General features: G+C 49.7%; 1 protein-coding gene across 1 annotated transcript; it reads right to left on the reverse strand.

Moving 5' to 3' along the window:
* Nucleotides 1-1,755: 1,755 nt before the first annotated feature.
* LOC111852117 (uncharacterized) lies at nt 1,756-22,472 on the reverse strand. Its single transcript, XM_072697824.1, has 12 exons — nt 22,327-22,472; nt 12,230-12,868; nt 11,806-11,867; nt 10,104-10,206; nt 7,797-7,882; nt 7,615-7,715; nt 7,079-7,149; nt 6,885-6,992; nt 5,540-5,610; nt 5,043-5,160; nt 4,390-4,554; nt 1,756-4,011 (listed from the first exon to the last, which is right to left on the reverse strand). The coding sequence occupies exons 2-12, from the start codon at nt 12,659-12,661 to the stop codon at nt 2,053-2,055; spliced, it is 3,276 nt and encodes a 1,091-aa protein (XP_072553925.1). The 5' UTR covers nt 12,662-12,868; nt 22,327-22,472; the 3' UTR covers nt 1,756-2,052.
* Nucleotides 22,473-23,691: the final 1,219 nt, after the last annotated feature.

The following is a 23,691-nucleotide window of genomic DNA, read 5'->3' on the forward strand; positions in this document are numbered from 1 at the left end:
AAAGAAGTGCTTCCTCAAATTTGTTTTAAAATGTTCTCCCACTAATTTCCACTTATAACCATATAAGTTATCATCTCACAGTTCACTCAGAGGCTCATGACACGCATCACAATTTGTTTTCATGCAAATGGTGTCAATTCATCATTCAGGGTTCACTTTTTTGTAGAGCCTGTAGTGGGCATCCTACAGTGAGCCTCCTCCAGTGAGTGTCCTGTAGTGAGCATCCTATAATGAGTGTCCTGCTGTGAGGATCCCGCAGTGAGCATCCTGCAGTATGTCCTATAGTGAGCGTCCTGTAGTGAGTGTCCTGCAGTGAGCATCCTGTAGTGAGTGTCCTGCAGTGAGCATCCTGTAGTGAGTGTCCTGCAGTGAGCATCCTGTAATAAGGGTTCTGCTGTGAGGATCCCACAGTGAGCATCCTGTTCTGAGAATCCTGCTGTGAGCGTCCTGTAGTGAGTGACCTGCAGTGAGCATCCTGTAATGAGCGTCCTGCTGTGAGCATCCTGCAGTGTGTCCTATTGTGAGCGTCCTGCAGTGAGCGTCCTGTAGTGAGAATCCTGCTGTGAGCGTCCTGTAGTGAGCATCCTGTAATGAGTGTCCTGCAGTGAGCATCCACCTATGAATGTCCTGTAGTAAGCATCCTGCAGTGAGCATCCTGCAGTGAGTGTCCTGTAGTGAGCGTCCTGCTGTGAGCATCCTGCAGTGAGCATCCTACTATGAGTGTCCTGTAGTAAGCATCCTGCAGTGAGCGTCCTGTAGTGAGAATCCTGCTGTGAGCATCCTGTACTGAGTGTCCTGCAGTGAGCGTCCTGCTGTGAGCATCCTGCTGTGAGCATCCTACTATGAGTGTCCTGTAGTAAGCATCCTGCAGTGAGCGTCCTGTAGTGAGAATCCTGCTGTGAGCATCTTGTAGTGAGCATCCTATAATAAGTGTCCGTTTTAAACAGGAGAGAACTGAGAAAATCTTAAGGAGAAAGAATATAACGTTATGGAAACGTGAAACCCAACAAAACACCAACTGAAAGGTCTGTGATTGATGGCTTTTTGTGTATACAGCAGATGGGAATGAAAGTAGCTGCTATTCACTTGTGTTTGCTTGTCCTCATATTGCTATAGAACTAGCTAATGAGTGCAGGGTAAATGTAATAAGGACACTGGAGTATCCAAGAGTACAACCAATCATGGTTCATTGCACTGCAGAGAAACATGCTGTGGTACTCGGCGGGGGTCTGTGATATTCACCTTCAAAGCATATGTTCAAAAGCACTCTTCTCACAGGTACTACCCCTCCCATGGACAGTTTTAAGGAGACAGAAACATAACCAAAGCAGCGTGGAACGAGGAACACCACGCGTCACTGTATAAAACACTGCAAACACAGCGACACAAGGGAATGCGCCATGTTTGGGTCAGTGGCTGGTGTCAGATTGCAGTATTGAAAGCCTGCAGAAGGGGGCGCCCCCTCACCGACTGCCACACAGGCATCGCTCCTGACTCTCTCTCTCTGTCTCTCTCACACACACACACACACACACACACACACACACACGTACACGTGTGCGCTAGTAGAGGTCAGGCTCCCTGGGAGACTTGTCGCTTGTCTCCAGTGACCCCAGACACTGTCAGTGTCTTCCTAGTGGCTCCAGTGCTTTCACACTTTTCACATCCCACCTGGAATGACGTGACCAAAGTGAGGCCTTTCAGTCAGCTTTGCCCTCCGAGGAAGGGGGAAGGACGCAAGAAAAGGAAACGAGAACAAATCACGCCATTAAATTTATAGTCTCTACCGATACACAGGATTTCTTTTAAGTACAGGAATAAATCACGATGACCTATCATCAAAAAATATAGCTAATACAAAAAATTGACACCACATCATACAGAAGATATTGCAGAAATGTATTCGTTACGGGCATAAACATTGGATCCACTTCATTATTGCTATTTCCATAAAGCTAGTGTTTATTAAAACTATACACTTGTGAAGCAGAAAGTCACATTAAGAGAATGAGGGATCCTCGGCCAGCTGAGGTGCGGCTTACTGGCCTGCCGCTATTTCCACGCAGGCCGCTGCGGCCTGCCGGAGCTTGAGTCTTTGGAGCGGAAGGACTTATCGGAGAAGCTGCCGCTGCTCTTGCGCTGCCGTTCCCTGGAGAGAGGGGGCGTCTCGCCTGGCTGAGCTCTGGCCTTGGGGACCCGCAGACTTTGCACCCGGCGCAGGGGCCCCTGGACTTTCTCATCATGGCTGCTCGGTGTCGCCGCCCTGGCTGCCGGCCTCTGCGCAGCAACGGGGCTGCTCATCCTCCGTGAGGAAGAGGCCACCGTGTTGCGGGCAAAGCCGGGCAGGGAGGCCTTTGGTGTGGCTGCCTCAGCGGGGCCGGACCCAGGGGCTGCTTGGGCCTGGGCCTGGGCCTGGGCCTGGGCCAGGGCACGCATGGTGGATCGGCACATCTTCTCCTCTGGGGGAGGCCTGGGAACCACCCGGGCGAGTTTGGGCTTTGCCTTGTGGATCGAGGGTGGGCGCGAGGTGGAGTCTCGGGCCCTATGGGAGATGGTGCCCCCCGCTGTGGCTCTCTGAGGCCTGGGCTCCTCCAGGGGCAGGCTGGCGCGCCGTGCGGCCTGGGGTGCTTTCTCGCCCCTGCCCGGGGTGCTCTGGTCCCGCTGGGGCCGCCGAGCCTCAGTGCTGACCCGATTCTCGGATTTACCTGCAGTACTAGGCGTTCGATTTAGTTTGGATGTGGTGACCACCTTGCGCATGTTCTGGTTCTCGGAGGGGTGCAGCGTCCTCACTCTGGAGTGGGATGGGGAACTTTTGCAAGCGAGCTTAGTTCTCGAGTTTGCATTTGTTGCATTAGCTTGCAGTGCTGCATTTTTCTGCGTATGTTTGCCCTTTGCTATGCTATTATTTTCCAGGCTCTGAAGACCAGGTGCAGCTGCACTAGTGGATGCAGATGGAGAGGGCTTGTCTGTGGATGCAGGTTCTGAGGCTGCTGTGGTGGATTTATGTGGAGATGACTTGTCAGTGTACCTAGGGTCGTCATGGGAAGTTACCGAATGCTGCTGTTCATTTGGTAACTCAGCACATGTGGTGAATCCGTCCCGCGAGTCTGAGATGCCGTCCACTTCCTGGTTGTCCAAGGTCACAGAACAATCCGTTTCTGGCCCAATTAAATGGAGAACAGTTTTTCTCCTGGATGGCGCTGCGCTGTCTGAAGATAGAGGCACATCAAAGGTTGTAGAGGAAATAGTGCTGTTGCCCTCATTTTCTTTACAGGAAGGTGTTATCTGTGATGAGTCTCTTTTACTGTCCCAAACATTTCTGTGAGCCTCTCCTTCAGAGCTCTTGGCCGATGAAGGAGCATCCGGGCTTTCCACAGCCGTCTCTGGACTCGTGACGATAACCTGGCCGCTCACATGCAAGTTATGATTGTTGTTGTGAGAAATAAAATCGAACCCCTGCAGTTTCGGCGCCATCACATGCCGTTCCACGCTGACATTGATCGGCCCGTAACTCGTGGTTCTTTCATCAAGGTCCTCGGGACGTGTCAAGTTGGTGTTCTGCATAGAACCTGAGCTGAATCTCCGTCCGTACGGAGCATCACTGGCGTCCGGCCGGCCGTAAGAGGCGCCGGGGGGGGTGAGCCAGACGGGGCTCTTTCTGTGGGGGTCACGCCCGGAGCGGGGCAGGCTGTCGAAGCGGATGGGCTCCCCAGTGCCACCACGCTCCAGGTACTCCTGCAGCTGGCGGTCAGCGGTGGAGCCGGTTGGGGACTGGCGGGAGCGCTTGAAGCTGGCCGAGCGTCGCATGCCCTGCGGGCTGTCGGGCCGCAGCCGCAGCAGCTCCAGCAGACTGTCCTGGCTCAGTGTCTTCACATCATTCTCGCTGCTGCTGCGGCCGAAGCCACTGTCGCCATTGTCCCGGTCAGCGCTGGCCCACGAGTGGCGCTTCTCCTCCAGCTCTAGCAGCCGCCGCTGCCTGGCCATCTCCTTCTGCTCCTGCTCCTGGTTATCCTGCAAGCGGAGCAGAGCGGGTGTTTATGCAGCTTGAACTCTGACTCAGAACAGCACGTGTTACGGCTCAGGCTTAAAGCAGGACGTGTTACAGCTCAGACTCACAACAGGACTCTTTACGGCTCAGACTCAGACTCACGGCGGGACTTCTTACAGCTGACTCACAGCAGACTCTTTACAGCTCAGACTGACAACTGGACTCTTTACAGCTCAGACTCACAACAGGACTCTTTATGGCCTCAAACAAGAGCTTAATATCTGATGCATAACATATATCAGAAATCATACTACAGTCATTTATAACAAAGCATTTTCAGAAAATTTCACACTTGCAGGCAGAAATCTATCTTTCATGCTATGAAATATCATTATTTTTACCTTGACAGCTTTTTGGAATTTTTGGCAGAAATCCTGGAATATCCTGAAACATTCGTCCAGTTTGAACGTGTCCTTGTCTTCACAGAAGAAATCGATTAACACATTTCCCTCCCTGCGGAGGTCCAGCCAGCTCCTGGACAGCTCTTCCAAGGCTTTCTTTGATTGCTGAGGGCACAGGCGTTTAAAATACTGTCAGTTTCGGGGCAGTCTTTAGCAGTTCGGAGTAACGTCACACACAGCTGTCGCACGCACAGAAAACACGGCCGCACCCAAGGATGTTTTTGGCAAAGGAGAGGAAATGTGTGATTTCACAGCTCCTGCTCAACCACATGGCACCATCAGAAATGTGCAGATAGTACTGTTTCCTAAATCAGTGTATCTAAGAGGGAAAGCAGGATCAGACAGTCCCAAGAGCAGTTGGGGTTAAGGGCCTTGCTCAAGGGCCCACTGGTGACATCCCTCAGCCAACCACAGGATTCAAACCAGTGACCTTCCATTTAGAGCCATGGTGTTCTAATCTAATCTAGTCTCCCAAGTTCTCACCAGGCCCAACTGTTTAGCTTCTGAGATCCAGTGAGAGCATCCAGAGCGTTATGGTCATAAGCAGACAATAACATGTGATGGAAGCACATGAAAGAGCCCGGCTGCCTCACCTGCAGGAACCGCTCTACCTGCTGAAGCAGCTCTGTGTTCTTCTGCACCTTCTCCTCGACTGATGCGGTCCTGCTCTGCAGCGAGTGAAGCTCTGCTTCAATGTTGTCTACAGATATTCTGGCAAGAGACAGTAGGAGATACTGTGGTTAGAAAGATGAAAAAAATGCCCATTCAAACCGCAGCTACTGTAAACATAGGGTAAACATACAACAAACATAGGGTAAACATACAACAAACATAGGGTAAACATACAACAAAACACGGAGGGTAAAGTTATACGAGGGTGAAGACGCCCGTTTATGACACGTGTCATAATCTTTCTGAAATGCTGTTTAGGGGTGTTCCTTTACTCAGCTGCATTCGGAAGGATCTACAGCAGCCCACACAAAGCAGGGACATCTCTCTGATGACCGTAAGCTTCACAGAGACGTGCCTAGCGCAGTGCCGTCTCAAGGAGCAGGACAGGGTGGGGCAGACAGTGGGAGCCGGGGCGTACCGGACGGCACTGTGGACCTGCAGCAGCTTCTCGGGGAACCGCAGCAAGTTCTTGTCCTTCTTCTGCGCTTCCTGCATGGGGAGTACAAGCTGTGGTAAGACTTCATGTTATCAGGACATGACTTAAAAAACACACCACCGCCCCCCTCTGAAACCGACCATCCATCTTAGTGTTGGGCTGAGGTTTATGACTGGTTATGAGGTTTTTCCACTGGCATACAGGACCGACCCGTACCCAACCCGTACGATGAAGAGACACTAATTACAGTTCGGTTCCAGCATGCTGCAGTTTTCCACTGCAGAAGGTTCGGCTCAGTCAACACGTTGTCGGGTTTGGAGAGGGACAGTGACATAAAACCGAAGAGACACTTATTTACTGTTCACAGGAGGTACATCATGATTTACTGTGTGCAATTATTATTATTATTATTAGTGTTAGTATTATTACTAGGTACTCCACATGGAGTACATCATGATTTGCTATGGGCTTATTTCCTAATTTTCTAGCACATCTGTGAGAAGTCATCTTATGTCCGCACCAAATGCTAGCAGAATTAGCATCAACTTGCGTAAATTTGCGTTATGAATCCATTCTGTTCAGCTGTTCTATAGTATATTTATAAGTTAGGAGATTGGAAATTTTCAAGTGCCGAGTTTTCGGGAATGCATTGTCATACTACTAATAATGAATAATATAGAATATACACTCTTTCCTTCAGATAATCCATGCGCAGAACACTGGCAGCTCCGTGCATTTTGAGATGCTGGTGACACAACCAGCTCGGATTGATCACGCTTTCGGTAATGCTAGTAAGCAGGGCCATGTCAGCGCAGGTACGGCTTGGGCACAACTTGGATAACTTTACAATGGAAAAGTGCCAGTTCAGGGTACGGCTTGGTTCTTGGTGGCAGTGGAAAAGTGCCAGTTCAGGGTACGGCTTGGTTCTTGGTGGCAGTGGAAAAGTGCCAGTTCAGGGTACGGCTTGGTTCTTGGTGGCAGTGGAAAAGTGCCAGTTCAGGGTACGGCTTGGTTCTTGGTGGCAGTGGAAAAGTGCCAGTTCAGGGTACGGCTTGGTTCTTGGTGGCAGTGGAAAAGTGCCAATAGACTGCTGTGAGCAGCACCTTGGCGACATTTTTTTCCTTCACTTCAACATCATTTATCAGTCAGTCTGGGCTAAAATGAGACTCTTTGACAGCCTGCATCCAGCATTAGTACATCCACAAATCCCACCTTTCACAGCAGTGAAAGTAGGCAGTCAACGGTTTCAGTGTCTACACAGACAGGAGTGAGGCTGCCGCTGTGATTTACTCACACATTCAATTTCCCCCCCCCCTTACAGACTCACCAGAGCTACGAAATGCAGCAGATTCATGCCTGGCTTGTTAGCCTTGGTGTCCGCCATGGAGAGCAAAGACGAGAGCTTGAAGCCCACTGCGTTTCCGGCATACCCGCCCTGCGGGGGGGAGTGCATGAGCCCGGGACTCTTCTTGTGTGCAAAGACATCCTGCCCCCCAATCAGCGATCCTGATGGGCACTTACTGCGTTCATGATGTTCCCGGCCTGCAGCACCAAGTGCAAGATGGCATGAAGCTCCTCACAAGTCATCAACTCTGCAAGTTCAGAGGATCATTTAGAAGAGAAGCGACCTCATAGATTAATGTGATACACATGTCGCATGCACCAGCAGTTCAGGCTAGAGTTAGCCCGACCTGTGCTCTGTGTTGATCCCAGTGCAGTGATGGGGACACTATGCTGTAAAACCATGGTACTGACTCCTTAAAGTCAACAAAAGATCTCTGGGCATTTTTTGAATGAGTAAGGGTTATGCTCTGGCTAAAATTGGGCACTGTAGCCCTATAAAATCTAGCATCCTAATCATCCTCTATATGTAATTGAAGGGACCCTGACAGAAGGATATCAATGGATCAAGAGTTACACTAACTTTCACATGGTGGAAGGATCTCCCTTGGCTTGCAAATTACTTTATCTGTGGGCTTTGGGCAGGGATAATGTAAAGCACTTTGAGACAATGTAATGTGAAAATGTTACACAAGTGAAAGTGAAATGCATTGAACCTTTGGTAGCCAGGCGAATGACATCAATCTCGTGGTTCATCGCTGAGCACAGTTGAGGGAACTCCTCCTTGAGAACCATGGCCTCTATGCGGACGTCAAAGCTGAAATGGAAAAAGGTCTGATCCCTCTGATACATCCTCAGGTAGAGAAGGCCGTGGAATGGGAACATTTGCAGTTTTTACCTCAGCACCTGAATTAATTGGTACATGAAGGAGTCCGCTAATGACAGCTTACTGGTGTCACCCTTGAACGCTTTGAGTTTCTTTACCTGTGGGGAAGAGGAGCCAAATTACAACCGCATCACTTCGCAAGCACAGAGCCACAGGTCCCATTAATAATGCTCCAGTTAAGCTCCACAGGCAACAGCTAGATTAGCCATGACATGAACTACAGGGCCATGTCTCTCATGACTGGAGTTTACAGTTTTCATGTAGGGACCGCTCTGTAATCACTATGACTACAGGTCACACGGTTTACATTCAATGGTGTTGCTGCAGTCACCTTGACCACAGGCATCACAGAATACATCCAGTGGTATCTCTGCAATCACCTTCACTACAGGTCACACGGTTTACATCCAGTGGTGTCTCTGCAATCATTTAGACTACAGGTATCACAGATTACATTCAGTGCTGTCTCTGCAATCGCCCTGACTACAGGTCACAGATTAATTAAACCATTGGTCTTTCTATGACTGGCCACAGCCTGTGACACGGGGAGGAAGCAGAGAGCATATGAGAATGAATGCAAGTTTACTTTCTAATGTGGTACTTTCTCCATCCCTGCACGAGGCTACTGAGCTGCATCACATGACAGCAGCAGCACTTTGTTTGGCTCAATATTATGCTGAATATTTATACAATGCAGAGGATGGAGGGATTAGAGGAGAACTTGTACTAGTGCAGACAAAAGCATTCTCATGGGAAATCATTTTCTTTGAGTAAACAAGGTCAGATGATGTAAACCTGAGATCATCTACCATTGCAAGGAGAGACACTGACCTCGTAGGTTCTGAGAGAGACACTGATCCTGTAAATTCTGAGAGACCCAGACCTTGTAGGTTCTGAGAGACACACTGACCTCATCGACTCTGAGAGAGACATTGACCTCATCAGCTCCGAGAGACACTGACCTTGTCGGCTCTGAGAGAGACATTCACCTCGCCAGCTCTGAGAGAGACACACCAGCTCTGAGAGAGACGCCGACCGTGTAGGTTCTGAGAGAGACGCCGACCGTGTAGGTTCTGAGAGAGACGCCGACCGTGTAGGTTCTGAGAGAGACGCCGACCGTGTAGGCTCTGAGAGAGACGCCGACCGTGTCGGCACTGGGAGAGACGCCGACCCAGTCGGCACTGGGAGAGACGCCGACCCCGTCGGCACTGGGAGAGACGCCGACCCCGTCGGCACTGGGAGAGACGCCGACCCGGTCGGCTCTGGGAGAGACGCCGACCCGGTCGGCTCTGGGAGAGACGCCGACCCCGTCGGCACTGGGAGAGACGCCGACCCCGTCGGCACTGAGAGAGACGCCGACCCAGTCGACTCTGGGAGAGACGCCGACCCAGTCGGCACTGGGAGAGACGCCGACCCCGTCGGCACTGGGAGAGACGCCGACCCCGTCGGCACTGAGAGAGACGCCGACCCAGTCGACTCTGGGAGAGACGCCGACCCAGTCGGCACTGGGAGAGACGCCGACCCAGTCGACTCTGAGAGAGACGCCGACCCCGTCGGCACTGAGAGAGACGCCGACCAAGTCGACTCTGAGAGAGACGCCGACCAAGTCGGCACTGAGAGAGACGCCGACCCAGTCGGCACTGAGAGAGACGCCGACCCCGTCGGCACTGAGAGAGACGCACGCCGACCCCGTGGACTCAGAGAGACGCCGACCCAGTCGACTCTGAGAGAGACGCCGACCCAGTCGGCACTGAGAGAGACGCACGCCGACCCCGTGGACTCTGAGAGAGACGCCGACCCAGTCGACTCTGAGAGAGACGCCGACCAAGTCGACTCTGAGAGAGACGCCGACCCAGTCGGCACTGAGAGAGACGCCGACCCCGTCGGCACTGAGAGAGACGCCGACCCAGTCGACTCTGAGAGAGACGCCGACCCCGTCGGCACTGAGAGAGACGCCGACCCAGTCGACTCTGAGAGAGACGCCGACCCCGTCGGCACTGAGAGAGACGCCGACCCAGTCGACTCTGAGAGAGACGCCGACCCCGTCGGCACTGAGAGAGACGCCGACCAAGTCGACTCTGAGAGAGACGCACGCCGACCCCGTCGGCACTGAGAGAGACGCACGCCGACCCCGTGGACTCTGAGAGAGACGCCGACCCAGTCGACTCTGAGAGAGACGCCGACCCCGTCGGCACTGAGAGAGACGCCGACCCCGTCGGCACTGAGAGAGACGCCGACCCCGTCGGCACTGAGAGAGACGCCGACCCCGTCGGCACTGAGAGAGACGCCGACCCCGTCGACTCTGAGAGAGACACTGACCTCATCGGATTCTGGCAGCAGCTTCAGCAGCTCCTTCAGAGCCTCCTGGCCGTAGAGCTTGCTGTTTCCATGGCGGATATCGTCGATAATGGCATGGTTTGACCTAGAAAGCAGTGAATAAATGGGTCTCAGAGCCTCTCCAGGTCCAAACACAAACACGTGATTCCTCACATGCTCAGGCATCCGCTCATTTAGGGAAAAGCATGTGAGAGCACAGAAGAATCTTCACACCAGACGGTTCTTAAAGCGACATTTTTCAGCTGGTTTTGGATTAGCCTCAGACACCTAGAAACCCCAGCATCACAATCAGGGTCGAAAATGAGACAATTCATGTTATTTAACAAGCTGATTGGGAGATTGCTCCAAATTCTCAGGATTACGAGAAAGATTGGGAGCAGTGATGTGAGTCACGGGACTGGTTCTGCTTGGCGTCAACATATCCAGACGACAACGGGGGGCAGTACTACTTCCTGTGCAGGGCTTTGCACCTTCGAGGTAAGATGAATACAGGGATTATTAATGATAAAACCAGTCAGCATGGAGTGTGCAGCTGCTTATAAAATACTGTCCATTTAGGACCAGCAGATGTTCAGAAGGAACCACATCACCCTCCAAGAAGGAGGACAGTAGACTTCCATCTGGTTCACACCAAGGTGGGAGGCAATGAAATATGAACCAGAACCAGACAGCATATAATACCAAACATAATTACAACATAATCATACGATTGCCTCTTCTGTTTGGATTTATATGCCATACAGTTCCAGTTTGCAACTGGACTTTGTTCTTCTTCCTGCTTGAATTAAAGACCAAAGATCTGGCAAAGTACTGATCAGCATCACAAAGTTCTACACCTTGTTTAGGTGGAGTAGGTTGGAGGGGACACTTTAACACACACAGACAGACACCTGCTTTTAGACGAAGACAAACACAGACAAATCTGTCTTGTATCCCCAGGCACAGAATGGGTAAGACAGTCGATACATTTTCATCCAGTTCTTTATGTTACAGGAAGATACAGGAAGGTTGAAAATCACAGATCCAGAGAACCAGCCTCACACACATGATCGTCTGTAAGCTGCTCTGCTTGGAGCAGACTGTGACTGGCAGCAGTAAGGCCTGCCATGCCATGACTGCATGCTCACTGAGATATGAGGGTAGCAATGAGGCCTGCAATGCAATGACTGCATGCTCACTGAGATATGAGCAGGGAAGTAATGAGGCCTGCCATGCAATGACTGCATGCTCACTGAGATATGAGCAGGGTAGCAATGAGGCCTGCAATGCAATGACTGCATGCTCACTGAGATATGAGCAGGGAGGTAATGAGGCCTGCCATGCAATGACTGCATGCTCTCTGAGATATGAGCAGGGAAGCAGTGAGGCCTGCCATGCAATGACTGCATGCTCACTGAGATATGGGCAGGGAAGTAGTGAGGCCTGCCATGCAATGACTGCATGCTCACTGAGATATGAGCAGGGAAGCAGTGAGGCCTGCCATGCAATGACTGCATGCTCACTGAGATATGAGCAGGGAAGCAGTGAGGCCTGCCATGCAATGAATGCATGCTCACTGAGATATGAGCAGGGATGCAGTGAGGCCTACTATGCAATGACTACATCTGCACTGAGAGACTGTATGAGCAGGGATGACCAGGCTCCTATACTTATTAGTCTTCCAATTCCAAAAGGATGAACTTACCTTTTAAATTGTTTGAGGAAAATGCCCACATTCATGCTTCTCTTGGAGTCAAGAATATGAATCTTAAAAACAAAATAAAGTACATAACATCATAACAGCTGAGAGGACAGTCTGCAGCAGCCATGACCCTCTGTGGGATGTTGCCTGCAAGATGACTACCTGAGAGACTGGTGAGTAATCTTACTGTCAGTCACTGCCATCGAAGCAGAGCTAAATTTATACCGCATAATGGTTACACACCCAGTAAACACTTTCACCAGTCCCACACACAGTGATGAGCGAGCTGTCCTGATCACTCATTTGAGAGATCTCAAAGAAATTAGGAATCAATAGGATTCAAACACTGAGGAGGAAGGTTATGGTGTGTTTCAGTCTAACGTCGTGCTTCACTATCTCCACCTTGAGTAATGGTGTTGTGACTTACCTCCTCCTTAGTCTCTCTGAAGGACCTTCTGGACCAGCCTGCTTGGTTGACTCCATCGCGGCCATCCTCACGTTGGCCAAACAGCTCCTCGATGGTGCGCATGTCGATCTGGTAGTGCTGCTGCTGTCTCATGGACAGTGTCCAGATGTTGGCCCTGCCCCGAACCTTCTCCTCTGGGATGGGCTTCCAGAAGAAGCTCCGGACCCGCCTCTTCATGCGTGAGCCATGAGTGGAGTTGCCTGCACCTGCCAGAGGAGGTGGCGGAGGCGGCGGGATCTTCGGGGGAGGTGGTGGAGGTGGTGGAGGGGGCGAGCTGCTGGATGGGCCCTCTGTGCCAGCTGAGCTGACGGTGGAAGGAGTGGGCATGAGGTTGGCACCGCCGTCATCACTCTCTCTGTCACTGACCAGGGACAAGCTATTCATAACATGCATCTCAGAGCAGCAGAGACCCGAAGCTTGCCAAGGACAGGAAGTGCAGAAAACAGAGAAGTGCACAGGTGTTGGAACGTTCCATTAAAACGTGACCGCGGTGTCCTGCAAGTTGGCGTCGCCTCTTCTTAGGCTCCATGCCACCCTGGGCAGAAAGACTTCACTGCACGTTTGTCCCTGGGGTCAAAGTCCGGGCGATGCACAGGGCAGCTGAGAATGAAGAAAAGCACCATGTCACAGGCAGCTCGGAGATGATGAAAATCCGTTAAACACAGCATCAGAGGAGGCAGGAACCATGTGAAATAGACAGACGAAACGATGACAATCCATACCAACAGCACATAATGCGCAGTCCATCACTGCACTGACAGCAAAAGAAAAAATCAACACCTAAAAGCTTCTGATTCCTCAAACCTCTAAAGACTCCTTGAAAATTGGCTGCTCTGCTTCTGGGAAACCAAAACAACAGCAGTTAATCCTATTCATGCTCACCTTAATACCATCACTCTTGCATTCCTTGAAGGATTGTACCAAATTAAGCAGTCTTCCACTAAACAGGCTGAAAGAGCAGGCTTTCAGGGGGAAAATGGGTCCGAAAACGAAATTAATAATCTCACACTTTGACTGACATGCTACAGAAAAAAAGACAAAACTGGTCCACATCATAGCAGGATGCAGGCTGTAATTTGATGGGTGAGCTGTGACTACCTGCCCCCTCCAAGCCAACCAGTATGGTCTCAACAGGGCCCATTTTGCCATGTCCTGGGGCAAGCAAAACCGCACAGGCCGAAAATCCTGCCCGAGGTCTGCAGAAGCTGACCTCTCTTCCATGAGCGCTGAGCTGCTTTCTGCACACAAGAATCTATAACCTGTACCCCGCGGATCCAGATGCTAATCTATAATCTGTACCCCGCGAATCCAGACGATAATCTATAACCTGTACCCGACAGATCCAGATGCTAATCTATAACCTGTACCCCGCGGATCCAGACGCTAATCTATAACCTGTACCCTGCGGATCCAGACGCTAATCTATAACCTGTACCCCGCGGATCCAGACGCTAATCTATAACCTGTACCCCGCGGATCCAGACGCTAATCTATAACCTGTACCCCGCGGATCCAGACGCTAATCTATAACCTGTACCCTGCGGATCCAGACGCTAATCTATAACCTGTACCCCGCGGATCCAGACGCTAATCTATAACCTGTACCCCGCGGATCCAGACGCTAATCTATAACCTGTACCCCGCGGATCCAGACGCTAATCTATAACCTGTACCCCGCGGATCCAGACGCTAATCTATAACCTGTACCCCGCGGATCCAGACGCTAATCTATAACCTGTACCCCGCGGATCCAGACGCTAATCTATAACCTGTACCCCGCGGATCCAGACGCTAATCTATAACCTGTACCCCGCGGATCCAGATGCTAATCTATAACCTGTACCCCGCGAATCCAGACGATAATCTATAACCTGTACGCGACAGATCCAGACGCTAATCTATAACCTGTACCCCGCGGATCCAGACGCTAATCTATAACCTGTACCCCACGGATCCAGACGCTAATCTATAACCTGTACCCGACAGATCCAGATGCTAATCTATAACCTGTACCCCACGGATCCAGACGCTAATCTATAACCTGTACCCGACAGATCCAGACGCTAATCTATAACCTGTACCCCATGGATCCAGACGCTAATCTATAACCTGTACTCGACGGATCCAGACGCTAATCTATAACCTGTACCCGACAGATCCAGACGCTAATCTATAACCTGTACCCCACGGATCCAGACGCTAATCTATAACCTGTACCCCACGGATCCAGACGCTAATCTATAACCTGTACCCAATGGATCCAGACGCTAATCTATAACCTGTACTCCACTGATCCAGACTCATTAACCTCTGGACAGCCCCATGACCATTCTTGGCATTCAGTCAAAGGCGATTACATGGGGTCCACTTATGCCCCATAATCGCTGTGTGGGAAAGACTTCCTGCAGGGAGGGTGCTGAATCGCAGACCACACTGCCTCTGCCCATGAGCCCGTGTGAATGAATCCAATCTCCACTACAGCATTCAGAAACTGGTCCCGGGACACCACCACCTTCCACGTATGCAAAGGCCCTTCTGCTTCAGCCTGACCTGGGAACCAGCCAGGACCTATCTGGGGCTGTGCGCTCTTTTTCGTTCTGCCCCTTGTTGAGGATACAAGTATGAAATGCTCACTGAGGCAAAATACACAAGCCCAGAGTTTTCCTTTTTCTAACGTCATGAAATGTATGTTGTAGAAATTAGGTTATTGAAGCTTGTCCATGGTGTCCATAGTCCATAAATATACAACCTAAGAAGCATAAAATGTCATCACTAGCAACTAGCAGGACATTTTGCTTCTGAGGATTGTATCATATGATGCAATTAAATTACAAGTCTTACTGCATCACACACACACACACACACACACACACACAATAACAGATGGAGGGCAGGCTGGGTAACGACAGGAAGCGGTGCCCGGATTTCAGCAGGAGAGGAAGTCCACGGAGAAGATTAAACGTGTAGCAGCTCTCACCGTGTCATTAAATATAAGGGGCGCTCTCGGTCTCACCACTGGGTGAAATCAGAGAGCGATGCCAAATGAGGGGTAGCAAAGGAACAGGGCCCAGCGGATAGATGCACACGCATGTGGTCAAGCCGCACACTGCGCTACAGAGAGCTGCCCATGCTGGTGAGTCACAGTCAAGGTGGCCGGCGGCAGATGGCCGCTCTGCCCCAGCACAGCACCTGGCGGCGGACTGTGGAAGGGAAACGCTACAGAACACAAAGCTTTCCTTTCTCATAAAGCATCCTGTGAAAGAGAAAAGCCGTAAAAAACAGGCTTTATGGTGGGAGACTGGCAGGGGTGCGAATAATGAGATACCCGATTTACTCGGGAGCAGCCAGAGCGACATCTGTGTGCCACCTAGGATTATATGTTTTGTGCTCGGCCAAAACTTTCCATAATGTTGCCTATTTATATCATTGACAGGAGCCATTTAAGTTAATGACCCCGAGGACCTTATTTAGCAGATGCTCTTATCCAAAGTGATGTGCATTTCTGAGAGAGCAGAATCAGCCAGATCCCTGGAGCTGCTGGAGGTTAAGGGTCTCCATGGTGACACCACTCTGACGACCTGGAGATTTGAACCGGCGACCTTCTGGTCTCTGGCACAGCACCCTAACACACTGAGGCACAAACTCCCCTCACAGCAGTAGCTGTTTCTGTCCTTCATGTGACGAGTCTGTATCCTTCACTAAGCCACTTATTACATTGGCATGTATATTAATCACAGCCACAGGTCAGAATTAGCGATTCAGATCGAAGAGCGAATCATACTCCGAGTCTCTCGAAGGCTGTGAGCCGGCGTACTGCTGTAGCCACCCGTCCATCTCAGGACCAGGAGGGCCGTTCACTCACACTCAACAGGGAGCCCAGCGGAAACGGGGGAGGGGCATTGCTGCCACATGTGACCGCGTATGACGCAGCACGCAAAGATGGCCGCCGAACTCACGTCGCAGTGGTCTTGTGAAAGTCTGAGCTGTCAAAACTGAACAGTAACTTCAATATTCAACAGCGGCCCCCATTCACAGCTGTGTTGTCATTATGAGCAGCACGAGTGGAATCGAAAGCACGATCCACCTAAACATGATTGGGATGGAACTGCACAAGGTCCCGATGACTGGGATGGAACTGCACAAGGTCCCGATGACTGGGATGGAACTGCACAAGGTCCCGATGACTGGGATGGAACTGCACAAGGTCCCGATGAGTGGGATGGAACTGCACAAGGTCCCGATGAGTGGGATGGAACTGCACAAGGTCCCGATGAGTGGGATGGAACTGCACAAGGTCCCGATGACTGGGATGGAACTGCACAAGGTCCCGATGACTGGGATGGAACTGCACAAGGTCCCGATGACTGGGATGGAACTGCACAAGGTCCCGATGACTGGGATGGAACTGCACAAGGTCCCGATGACTGGGATGATTCCGTCCATCCATCAAAACAACAATAATACAGCCAGCGGCAGCTTCATTTGGCTGTGCTATTAACTCCAAGGACCAAATTAGATCCTATAATAGCAAACTGTCAGCACTGAGTTTGACCTCAATTCTGATTCCACTTGTACAATAAGATGGAGAATGACAAGCAGGACCAGATGGACTATTCCAGGGGCGTGAAGGTCTACATCCAGTTATCTGAAAGTTAAATTCATCTCAAAGTGCCCCGAGCCCTTCTTAGAGACACAGCGGTGGCACCAGTTACATGCTGTTCTGAGGAGCACAGGGTGAGGAACACACATGGAGCCTCTCTGTAGCCTTACTGAAGAGGGCACCACAGAGGAAATCCTGTGCTTTCATAGCACAAACAGGACTGGGGGGGTGGTTCCACGAAGCAGCATTTCTCAGTTAGCTAGGATAACTTAAGCTAGAAATCATGATTGTCCAATAGGAGTTTAAGTAAGGAGCATTGCTATTGGACAATCGTGACTTCTAGCTTAAGTTATCACAGCTAACTGAGAAATCCTGCTTCATGGAACATCACAAATAAGGGACAAGGCAACACTTCTCCCCAAAATATCACGTCTTGAGCCCCGCCCCTTTTCCCACATTAGCCCAGCCAATCAACAACCACATAGCTTCAGCTGCTTAACCATCCCCTGACAGCAAATATCAGACACACAGTACCCCACAAATCAAATCAAATAAAAAAACTTTATTTGTCCGCGAGGGGCAATACACCAGACAGGACTGTCTCTGCTGATTTTTCGGAGGGAAAGGTTGTGGTTTTTCCCAAATGTGGTACCAAAAAATTACATTAATTAGTCGTTTGCAGCCTGAGTTGTCAGAGGAATTCTCTAAATAAATGGCTGAAGGGAGTTTCAGGACACACAAGTGAGCAGAGAAGAAGGTCACCTAAAGGGCACCACTCACTCCCTGTGCAATTAATTACAGGAACAAATACTCTGTAATCAACACCTTCTGATTGAAATAAACCACAATAACAAACACTGTTTCTTTACTGGAAGGTACCATGGCGACGGCGGGGGGCGGGAGGTGTGTTAGTGGGAGGATCCACTGCAATTCAGTGAGTCTGCTTCTCTGTGACTGACAGCTAATGTCTGTGTGATTCAGGGACGTTGTTCTCCTTGGCCCTTGGCCCGCCTGCATCCTGCAATGGCTATTAGCCCAAGATGCACCCCCCCCCTCCCCGCCACAATATTAAAATACTGTTTATACTGGTGTCAGTAGTCAAACTGTGTAAGAGCTCGCGACCTCAGTGTCACAACAAAGCCCTCTCTGTCACAGACACACAACACATAAAATGCCCTTCTGCAGTTAAATAGTCCAGTTCTCCTTTGTCGTCTCACGAGCCAGTTCATTGGATTTCTGTTCGTTTTTATATGCCGTTAGTAAGGGAACTGATAGCGTCCAACTCTAAACAGATGGAGGTGTTACCGACTACACTGCATCTGCACAGCAGAGGGACAGAGGAACTCAACACCACTGTATAAACAGTGAACAACCGGCACGAATCCCACTCACTACGACGTTACCGCACGTCCCTGCAAAAACCAGAGGATTCTTCTGGAAAGAACTGAAAAATAGCACACTAAAATAATAACACCTGCTCCAGATTTAAATTCAAAATTCTATTTATAAGATACAATAAATAAACAATACGCTGCTAAACAGTCATGTTTATTACAGAGGTGTAGCTAATGCTACTAGTATGACTGAAGAATACAGCTCTAATCACAGGGTTTAAATGATAATAATATTCACATTTTGTCGATCCTTGCAGAGAAATTTTCAACTTCCCCATCTTGCTCTCCGTGACACACAGGTAGGTGAGAGCGAGCTTGGCAGCGAAGGGCAGCCACCTGCAGAGGGGCCCAGGGAGCTGGGGGTTAAGGGCCTCGCTCAAGGGCCCACAGGAATACAGGAACAGAGGCTTAGCCCACTAAGCCACATGCTGTGAGGTTTATCCACAGAATCGTTATAAAAAATAAGGTATTGTTCATCGCCACTGAGCCAGCCAATCATTGTCAATTGCTGTTACATCTTTGCACCTAAAGGTTCTGCAGTGGACCTGATGTCTATCGGACAGAAAAAGCCCAGGTTTGCTGCAGATAATCAGGAGACGTGGACTGAGACAGGAAACCACCATGTTGCTCTATGTCAGAGACACAAAACATTTAGTGTCTTTGGCATCGGCACCAAACTTCAGTAAGCTCAGATTCAGCAACATCACTCAGCAGCAGGTCCTGTAATCTGTGGGCATGGCTGCACCCCACACAGCATAAAGGGGGTATGGGTCCTGACCCCCCCCGCGGTGATCCTCACCAGTGAGGTCACTCTCCGGGACATAGGTCCAAAGGCAGAGCGAAGCCATGCGGACAGAACCACACTAAGTCACAAAAGAGGTTAAAGTATTCCTTTAAGAAGCCTACTATCTGTCATTCTTTCATTCAGATTTGTTTATTGAGTATTAATGAGCAGTAATAACCTGTAAATCAACCTACTTTTGCCAGCCTAGTTAAAATAAGTCAAATACAGTATATGGTCAAAACACTCCACAAATTACACTTTTAGGTCTTTGTTATTTATGTGTTTGCTATAACTCATCACAGCTCTGGAATTACCACATTAATACTTTATATCTCAATGTTCAGACCTTAAATACAAATTCCAAAGCTGTCTCCGAATTGTTATGATTATTAATCCCACTGTCCCTGACTGACCAATCAGCCCTTAGTCTGACTATTTATGCCCAGCCCACAGCCCCTAACCCACCAATCAGCCCCCAGTCTGACTGTTCATGCCCAGCCCACAGTCCCTAACCCACCAATCGGCTCCCAGTCTGACAAAAAACCAGAACGAATTTAGCTGAAAGTCATCTGAAAAAGTATTTTATTATTTCTCTAACCCAAGACAATTTCACAAATGGCATTTTATTCTGTGAAAATCTGCTGAAACGCGTCGCTGTAAAAAGCCCCGAAAATGCTCTTCATTTGGAGCCGTTTATTTTGGGCCCCCGCAGCCTTGTTATATTTGACTGTAATCTGCGAAATGGACCAGTGCTCAGCCCTATTAAGCATCGCCTCCCGCTCCACTTTCCTCCGCCAATCCCCCGCTTTCTGCTCTCCTGTGCCACGCTGTGTCATTCTGCTCGTCTCCTAACTACAAAAACCAGCGAAGTCTCTCAGGTGCTGAGCTTCTAATGCCGAGTTTTCTCCTCCTTCTGAATGACAACAAACATAATAAATAGAATGTGAGCAGAATAATAAAGGATGGCAAGGGTGGACGCTCTCGCTCCCGCTCTCGCTCTCGCTCCCGCTCTCGTTCCCGCTCCTGCTCCTGCTCTCGCTCCCGCCGCTGTAGTGCGTGTGCTTCACCCCATGCTGCTAAGCTGAGCTGCTGGGAAAAGGCTGACTTTGGTTTGAAGAGTCTTGTTGGCTGCCGTCCACTTCCCGCCTCCACAATCTAGCCTCTAGAGATGAAAGGAGGAGCAGCAGAGGACTCCCGGCCTGCCCGGACCCTGGAAGCAGCGGTGGAATGCACGCGCCACTTTTCATGGCAACTGAAGCTCCGCGGGCTCTTGCTTCAAATTTCTGAATAAGATGAAACGCTTTTGGGAGCCGTGGGTGCAGTACTGAGACTGGCCACTAGTGTTCCCCCCCAAGACAAGCCATCCTACCTGAAAGAGCAGACTACAGCTAACACAACAGCTACCGTGTGCTGTAGTCCCTCCCACAATACCCGACGTCCCAGGATGCCCTGTTATCACTGCCTGTGAACCTGCTGCCTGCCAACAGGAGCAGTGGTGGATACAGGCCTATGTTGTCTGTACTGTATCTTTGTCAGTTTTAGGCATTTCAGCATCTAAATTTGCTCAAACCACCGTATTTATCTCCTACATTGCATGTATGCTTCTCTGTCTGTTTATGTTCTAGTTGTTAACGGTCTGTTGTCATGGCCTTTCTAGCAGTAGCAAGTGGTGCCGACACAAATTTCAACCGGTCTGATTGTGTTGCAATAAAGATTCTGATTACTTGGAGGGGCAATAGGGGGCACCGTCTTCTTAGGGGTCACCTACTAAGCCAACAGCGGGCACCAAACTATCCTCAAACGATGCAGCTTGCCTAGGGCGCTACATGGGCCGAACATGACAAGCGCTTGACAAGCGCTTAACAAGCTGAGCTGGTTTCCGCGGCCGCTGGGCGCCGTGTCTCCGTCGCTGTACTATAAAGGGACATCGGCCCCCGTACCACATGATCCAGCTTTACAGACAAGAGATGAAAGAACTGAACGTTTTCCGCTAATAAAAACACTTCGCTGATCAAAGCTAACGTCCGTGAATGCTGCGCGAATGACCAAAAACACCGCGTCCAGCGCTCAGTGCGCAGCAGGCACCGAGGGACCAGAACGCAGCGGAAAAGTCAAAGTCCTCACCTGTGCAGTACAGGTGCGAGCGATGCACAGTGAACAGGGAACCAAACAAAAGCAGCACATTTAAGCACAAAATATAACATTTAATCCTGGTAATTGCAAGATGTATTTTCGCACGGGGAAATGAGCGAGCCTTGCGGTGAGAACACACGACGGGAGGATGACCCGAAGGTGTTCATGCCATATATATAAAACAATCATTTAATTGCCATTTATCCTTCAGGAGATGCCAAGGTGGAATCGAAAGGTATCATGCACAATTTTTCACCCTAAGGGTGGCATCTGGGAATTAAATTAGGAATGTAATTAAAACAGGCTATCATCAGATTACCCTCATCCGTTCGTAAACAAATATTTTAACACGCACAGAAGTCTTGCGATCCGTGTTAGCTACTTATATGGGCGAACAGCAGTCCTTCCCAGTTGTAAAGGACGGCATCGAAGCTGGTAACCTTTGGCCGGGTTGATGTGAACACTGGCCGCCCCCTCCGGTTCTGCCAAAGGGGGGAAACGTTTCCCTTTCGCCTTTCTTACAGGAACTGCTATTTAACTTATACCCTCACTTTCCCTAACAAATCAATGCAAATATAGTAAAGTTTCTGCATATCAATACTTAAAAGCGCACCTGGAGCGATACCATGAATCACAATAGACGGTAACCTAAAAGCAAATCTATGTATTGTATTTCAGAGACAGTAAGAAATACTCCTAGTAAAACTGCTATGCGTATTAAAAGAAGTATTTTTTTATGTTATTAAATATGAAGGTGGCCGAAGTCACAGAGGTACAGAGAGGAAGCGCATGTGGGGACACCTGGATGGTGGCCGGCGGTGTCACCTGGAGGTTTGCTGCCCTGCCATAGACAAACAGAGCAAGAATATAGGCTACGAGCCTCCGGACGAAATGAATAACCGAGGAACGAATTTACCAAAAAGATACAGAATGTAATAATAGTTATCATCATTACAACAAGATATATTTTAAAGTAAAATACAATAGAGCAGCATTAATATTATCACCCGCTGTTTATGATGACATACAGTTACTTGTTGACTGAATTTCAGCCAGAGCACCTGACACGATCCCAGGTTCGCGGCACCAAACGCTGAAGTATCCTATTCAGTTACTAGAGTAAAACGCCTTGCAATTCGCAACTCACCTTTTACAGTATGTCATGAGTTCATGCGGATAGAATAAATATCCCCAAGGTTTCTGTGAGAAATCAGCATGTAAGAATGCAGAAGACGGTGCCAGCGATTCCGAGCTGCTGTTCGGTCCACTGAGCGCCCCTAGTAAAGCCGCGGCGATGTGGAGAGCTGAAGCGCGGGCGGGGCGCTCGCGCATGCGCAGCAGCGCGCCGCCCGGGCGCTCCGGCCCGCTGTATTACACGAGCAGGTCATCTTTACCACGGCCAATAATGCCAGCTCTTGCGTTTCGTGTCTCTATGGATCCGAAGTCTAAATTCTAGGTGTTTGCATTGTACTAGATGACATTTCCCCTGGCTAATCGAGAGAGGTATATAGGGTAAAAGGGGTTAAAACATTTTAAAAGCCTATATATACTGAATTGTCTGTATCTTTATTAAAACTCGGCTTTTCATCACCCATTCTTGGGCAGTTCAGAGTCAGATCAATGCTGAAGCCTCCTGGCCAAGGGCGTCGGAGGGGTATGGATACCCTGACAGATTCAGGGGGCCCATCACCTTATGGAGGCCCTTGAATATGTAAAATTATAAAATTATACAATGTAAGGGGGCCCCAAGGTGACATTTTGTCAGGGGACTCAGAATGTCTAGCTACTCCCCTGCTCCCGGCTTGTAGTGATTATTTATGAGCAATGAACCAAAACGTACCTACAAGAGAAAGATAGACGGCCCATTGGGGGCGCTGTGCCAGTGGATTAGTGACAGACACTTTTAATAGCAACTAGGAACCAAGATTAATATTTTAATCTTACGAAACCACTGAATCTGTTAAACTTGTCATGCTTTGAGTCCACCTAGGGACAATTTGGCAGCTCCAGTTCACCTCTGCATATTCTTGGACTGTTGGGGGAAACCGGACTGCCTGAGGAAAATCCCACAACGACTCGGGGAAAACATGCAAATTCCACACACATGGAGCCAGGAAGGAGATCTGAAGCACAGTCCCAGAGGTCTGATGCAAAAATGATAACCACAGCACCACTGCATTGCCACGCTTTGAGCCAAAGCCACAAAAGTTGTCAAAGTGAACACTAACTGAGCCCATAGATGGTTCAGGTAACTAGCTGTGCTAATATCAACTGACACAAAAAGAGAAGTGACCTGACCAGTGTAACATTAACCTGAGAGAATTAACGCTGTGCTTATGAAACCTGCTGCAGGAAGTGGGTGATGTCACAAAGCAAACACACTGCAGCAGTGATCTGCTTCCACTGCTGGTTTCCGAGCAACAGCCAACGGGAAAGCACCTTTCTGGAGGATACTGAGGGAACAAAACTGATCTTACATTTCCAGTTTGGACACCAGTTCTTCCACAGAGTA

The sequence above is a fragment of the Paramormyrops kingsleyae genome, chromosome 12 (genome assembly GCF_048594095.1).
Source record: "Paramormyrops kingsleyae isolate MSU_618 chromosome 12, PKINGS_0.4, whole genome shotgun sequence".
Taxonomy (NCBI): Eukaryota; Metazoa; Chordata; class Actinopteri; order Osteoglossiformes; family Mormyridae; genus Paramormyrops; species Paramormyrops kingsleyae.

Coding starts and splice junctions, on each gene's coding strand:
- LOC111852117 (XM_072697824.1), bottom strand. CDS start 12,661: ATGCATGTTATGAATAGCTTGTCCCTGGTCAGTGACAGAGAGAGTGAT. Junction 7,883..10,103: donor TGCTGCCAGAATCCGATGAG/GTCAGTGTCTCT, acceptor TCTTCCCCACAG/GTAAAGAAACTCAAAGCGTT. Junction 7,150..7,614: donor CATTCGCCTGGCTACCAAAG/GTTCAATGCATT, acceptor CTGAACTTGCAG/AGTTGATGACTTGTGAGGAG.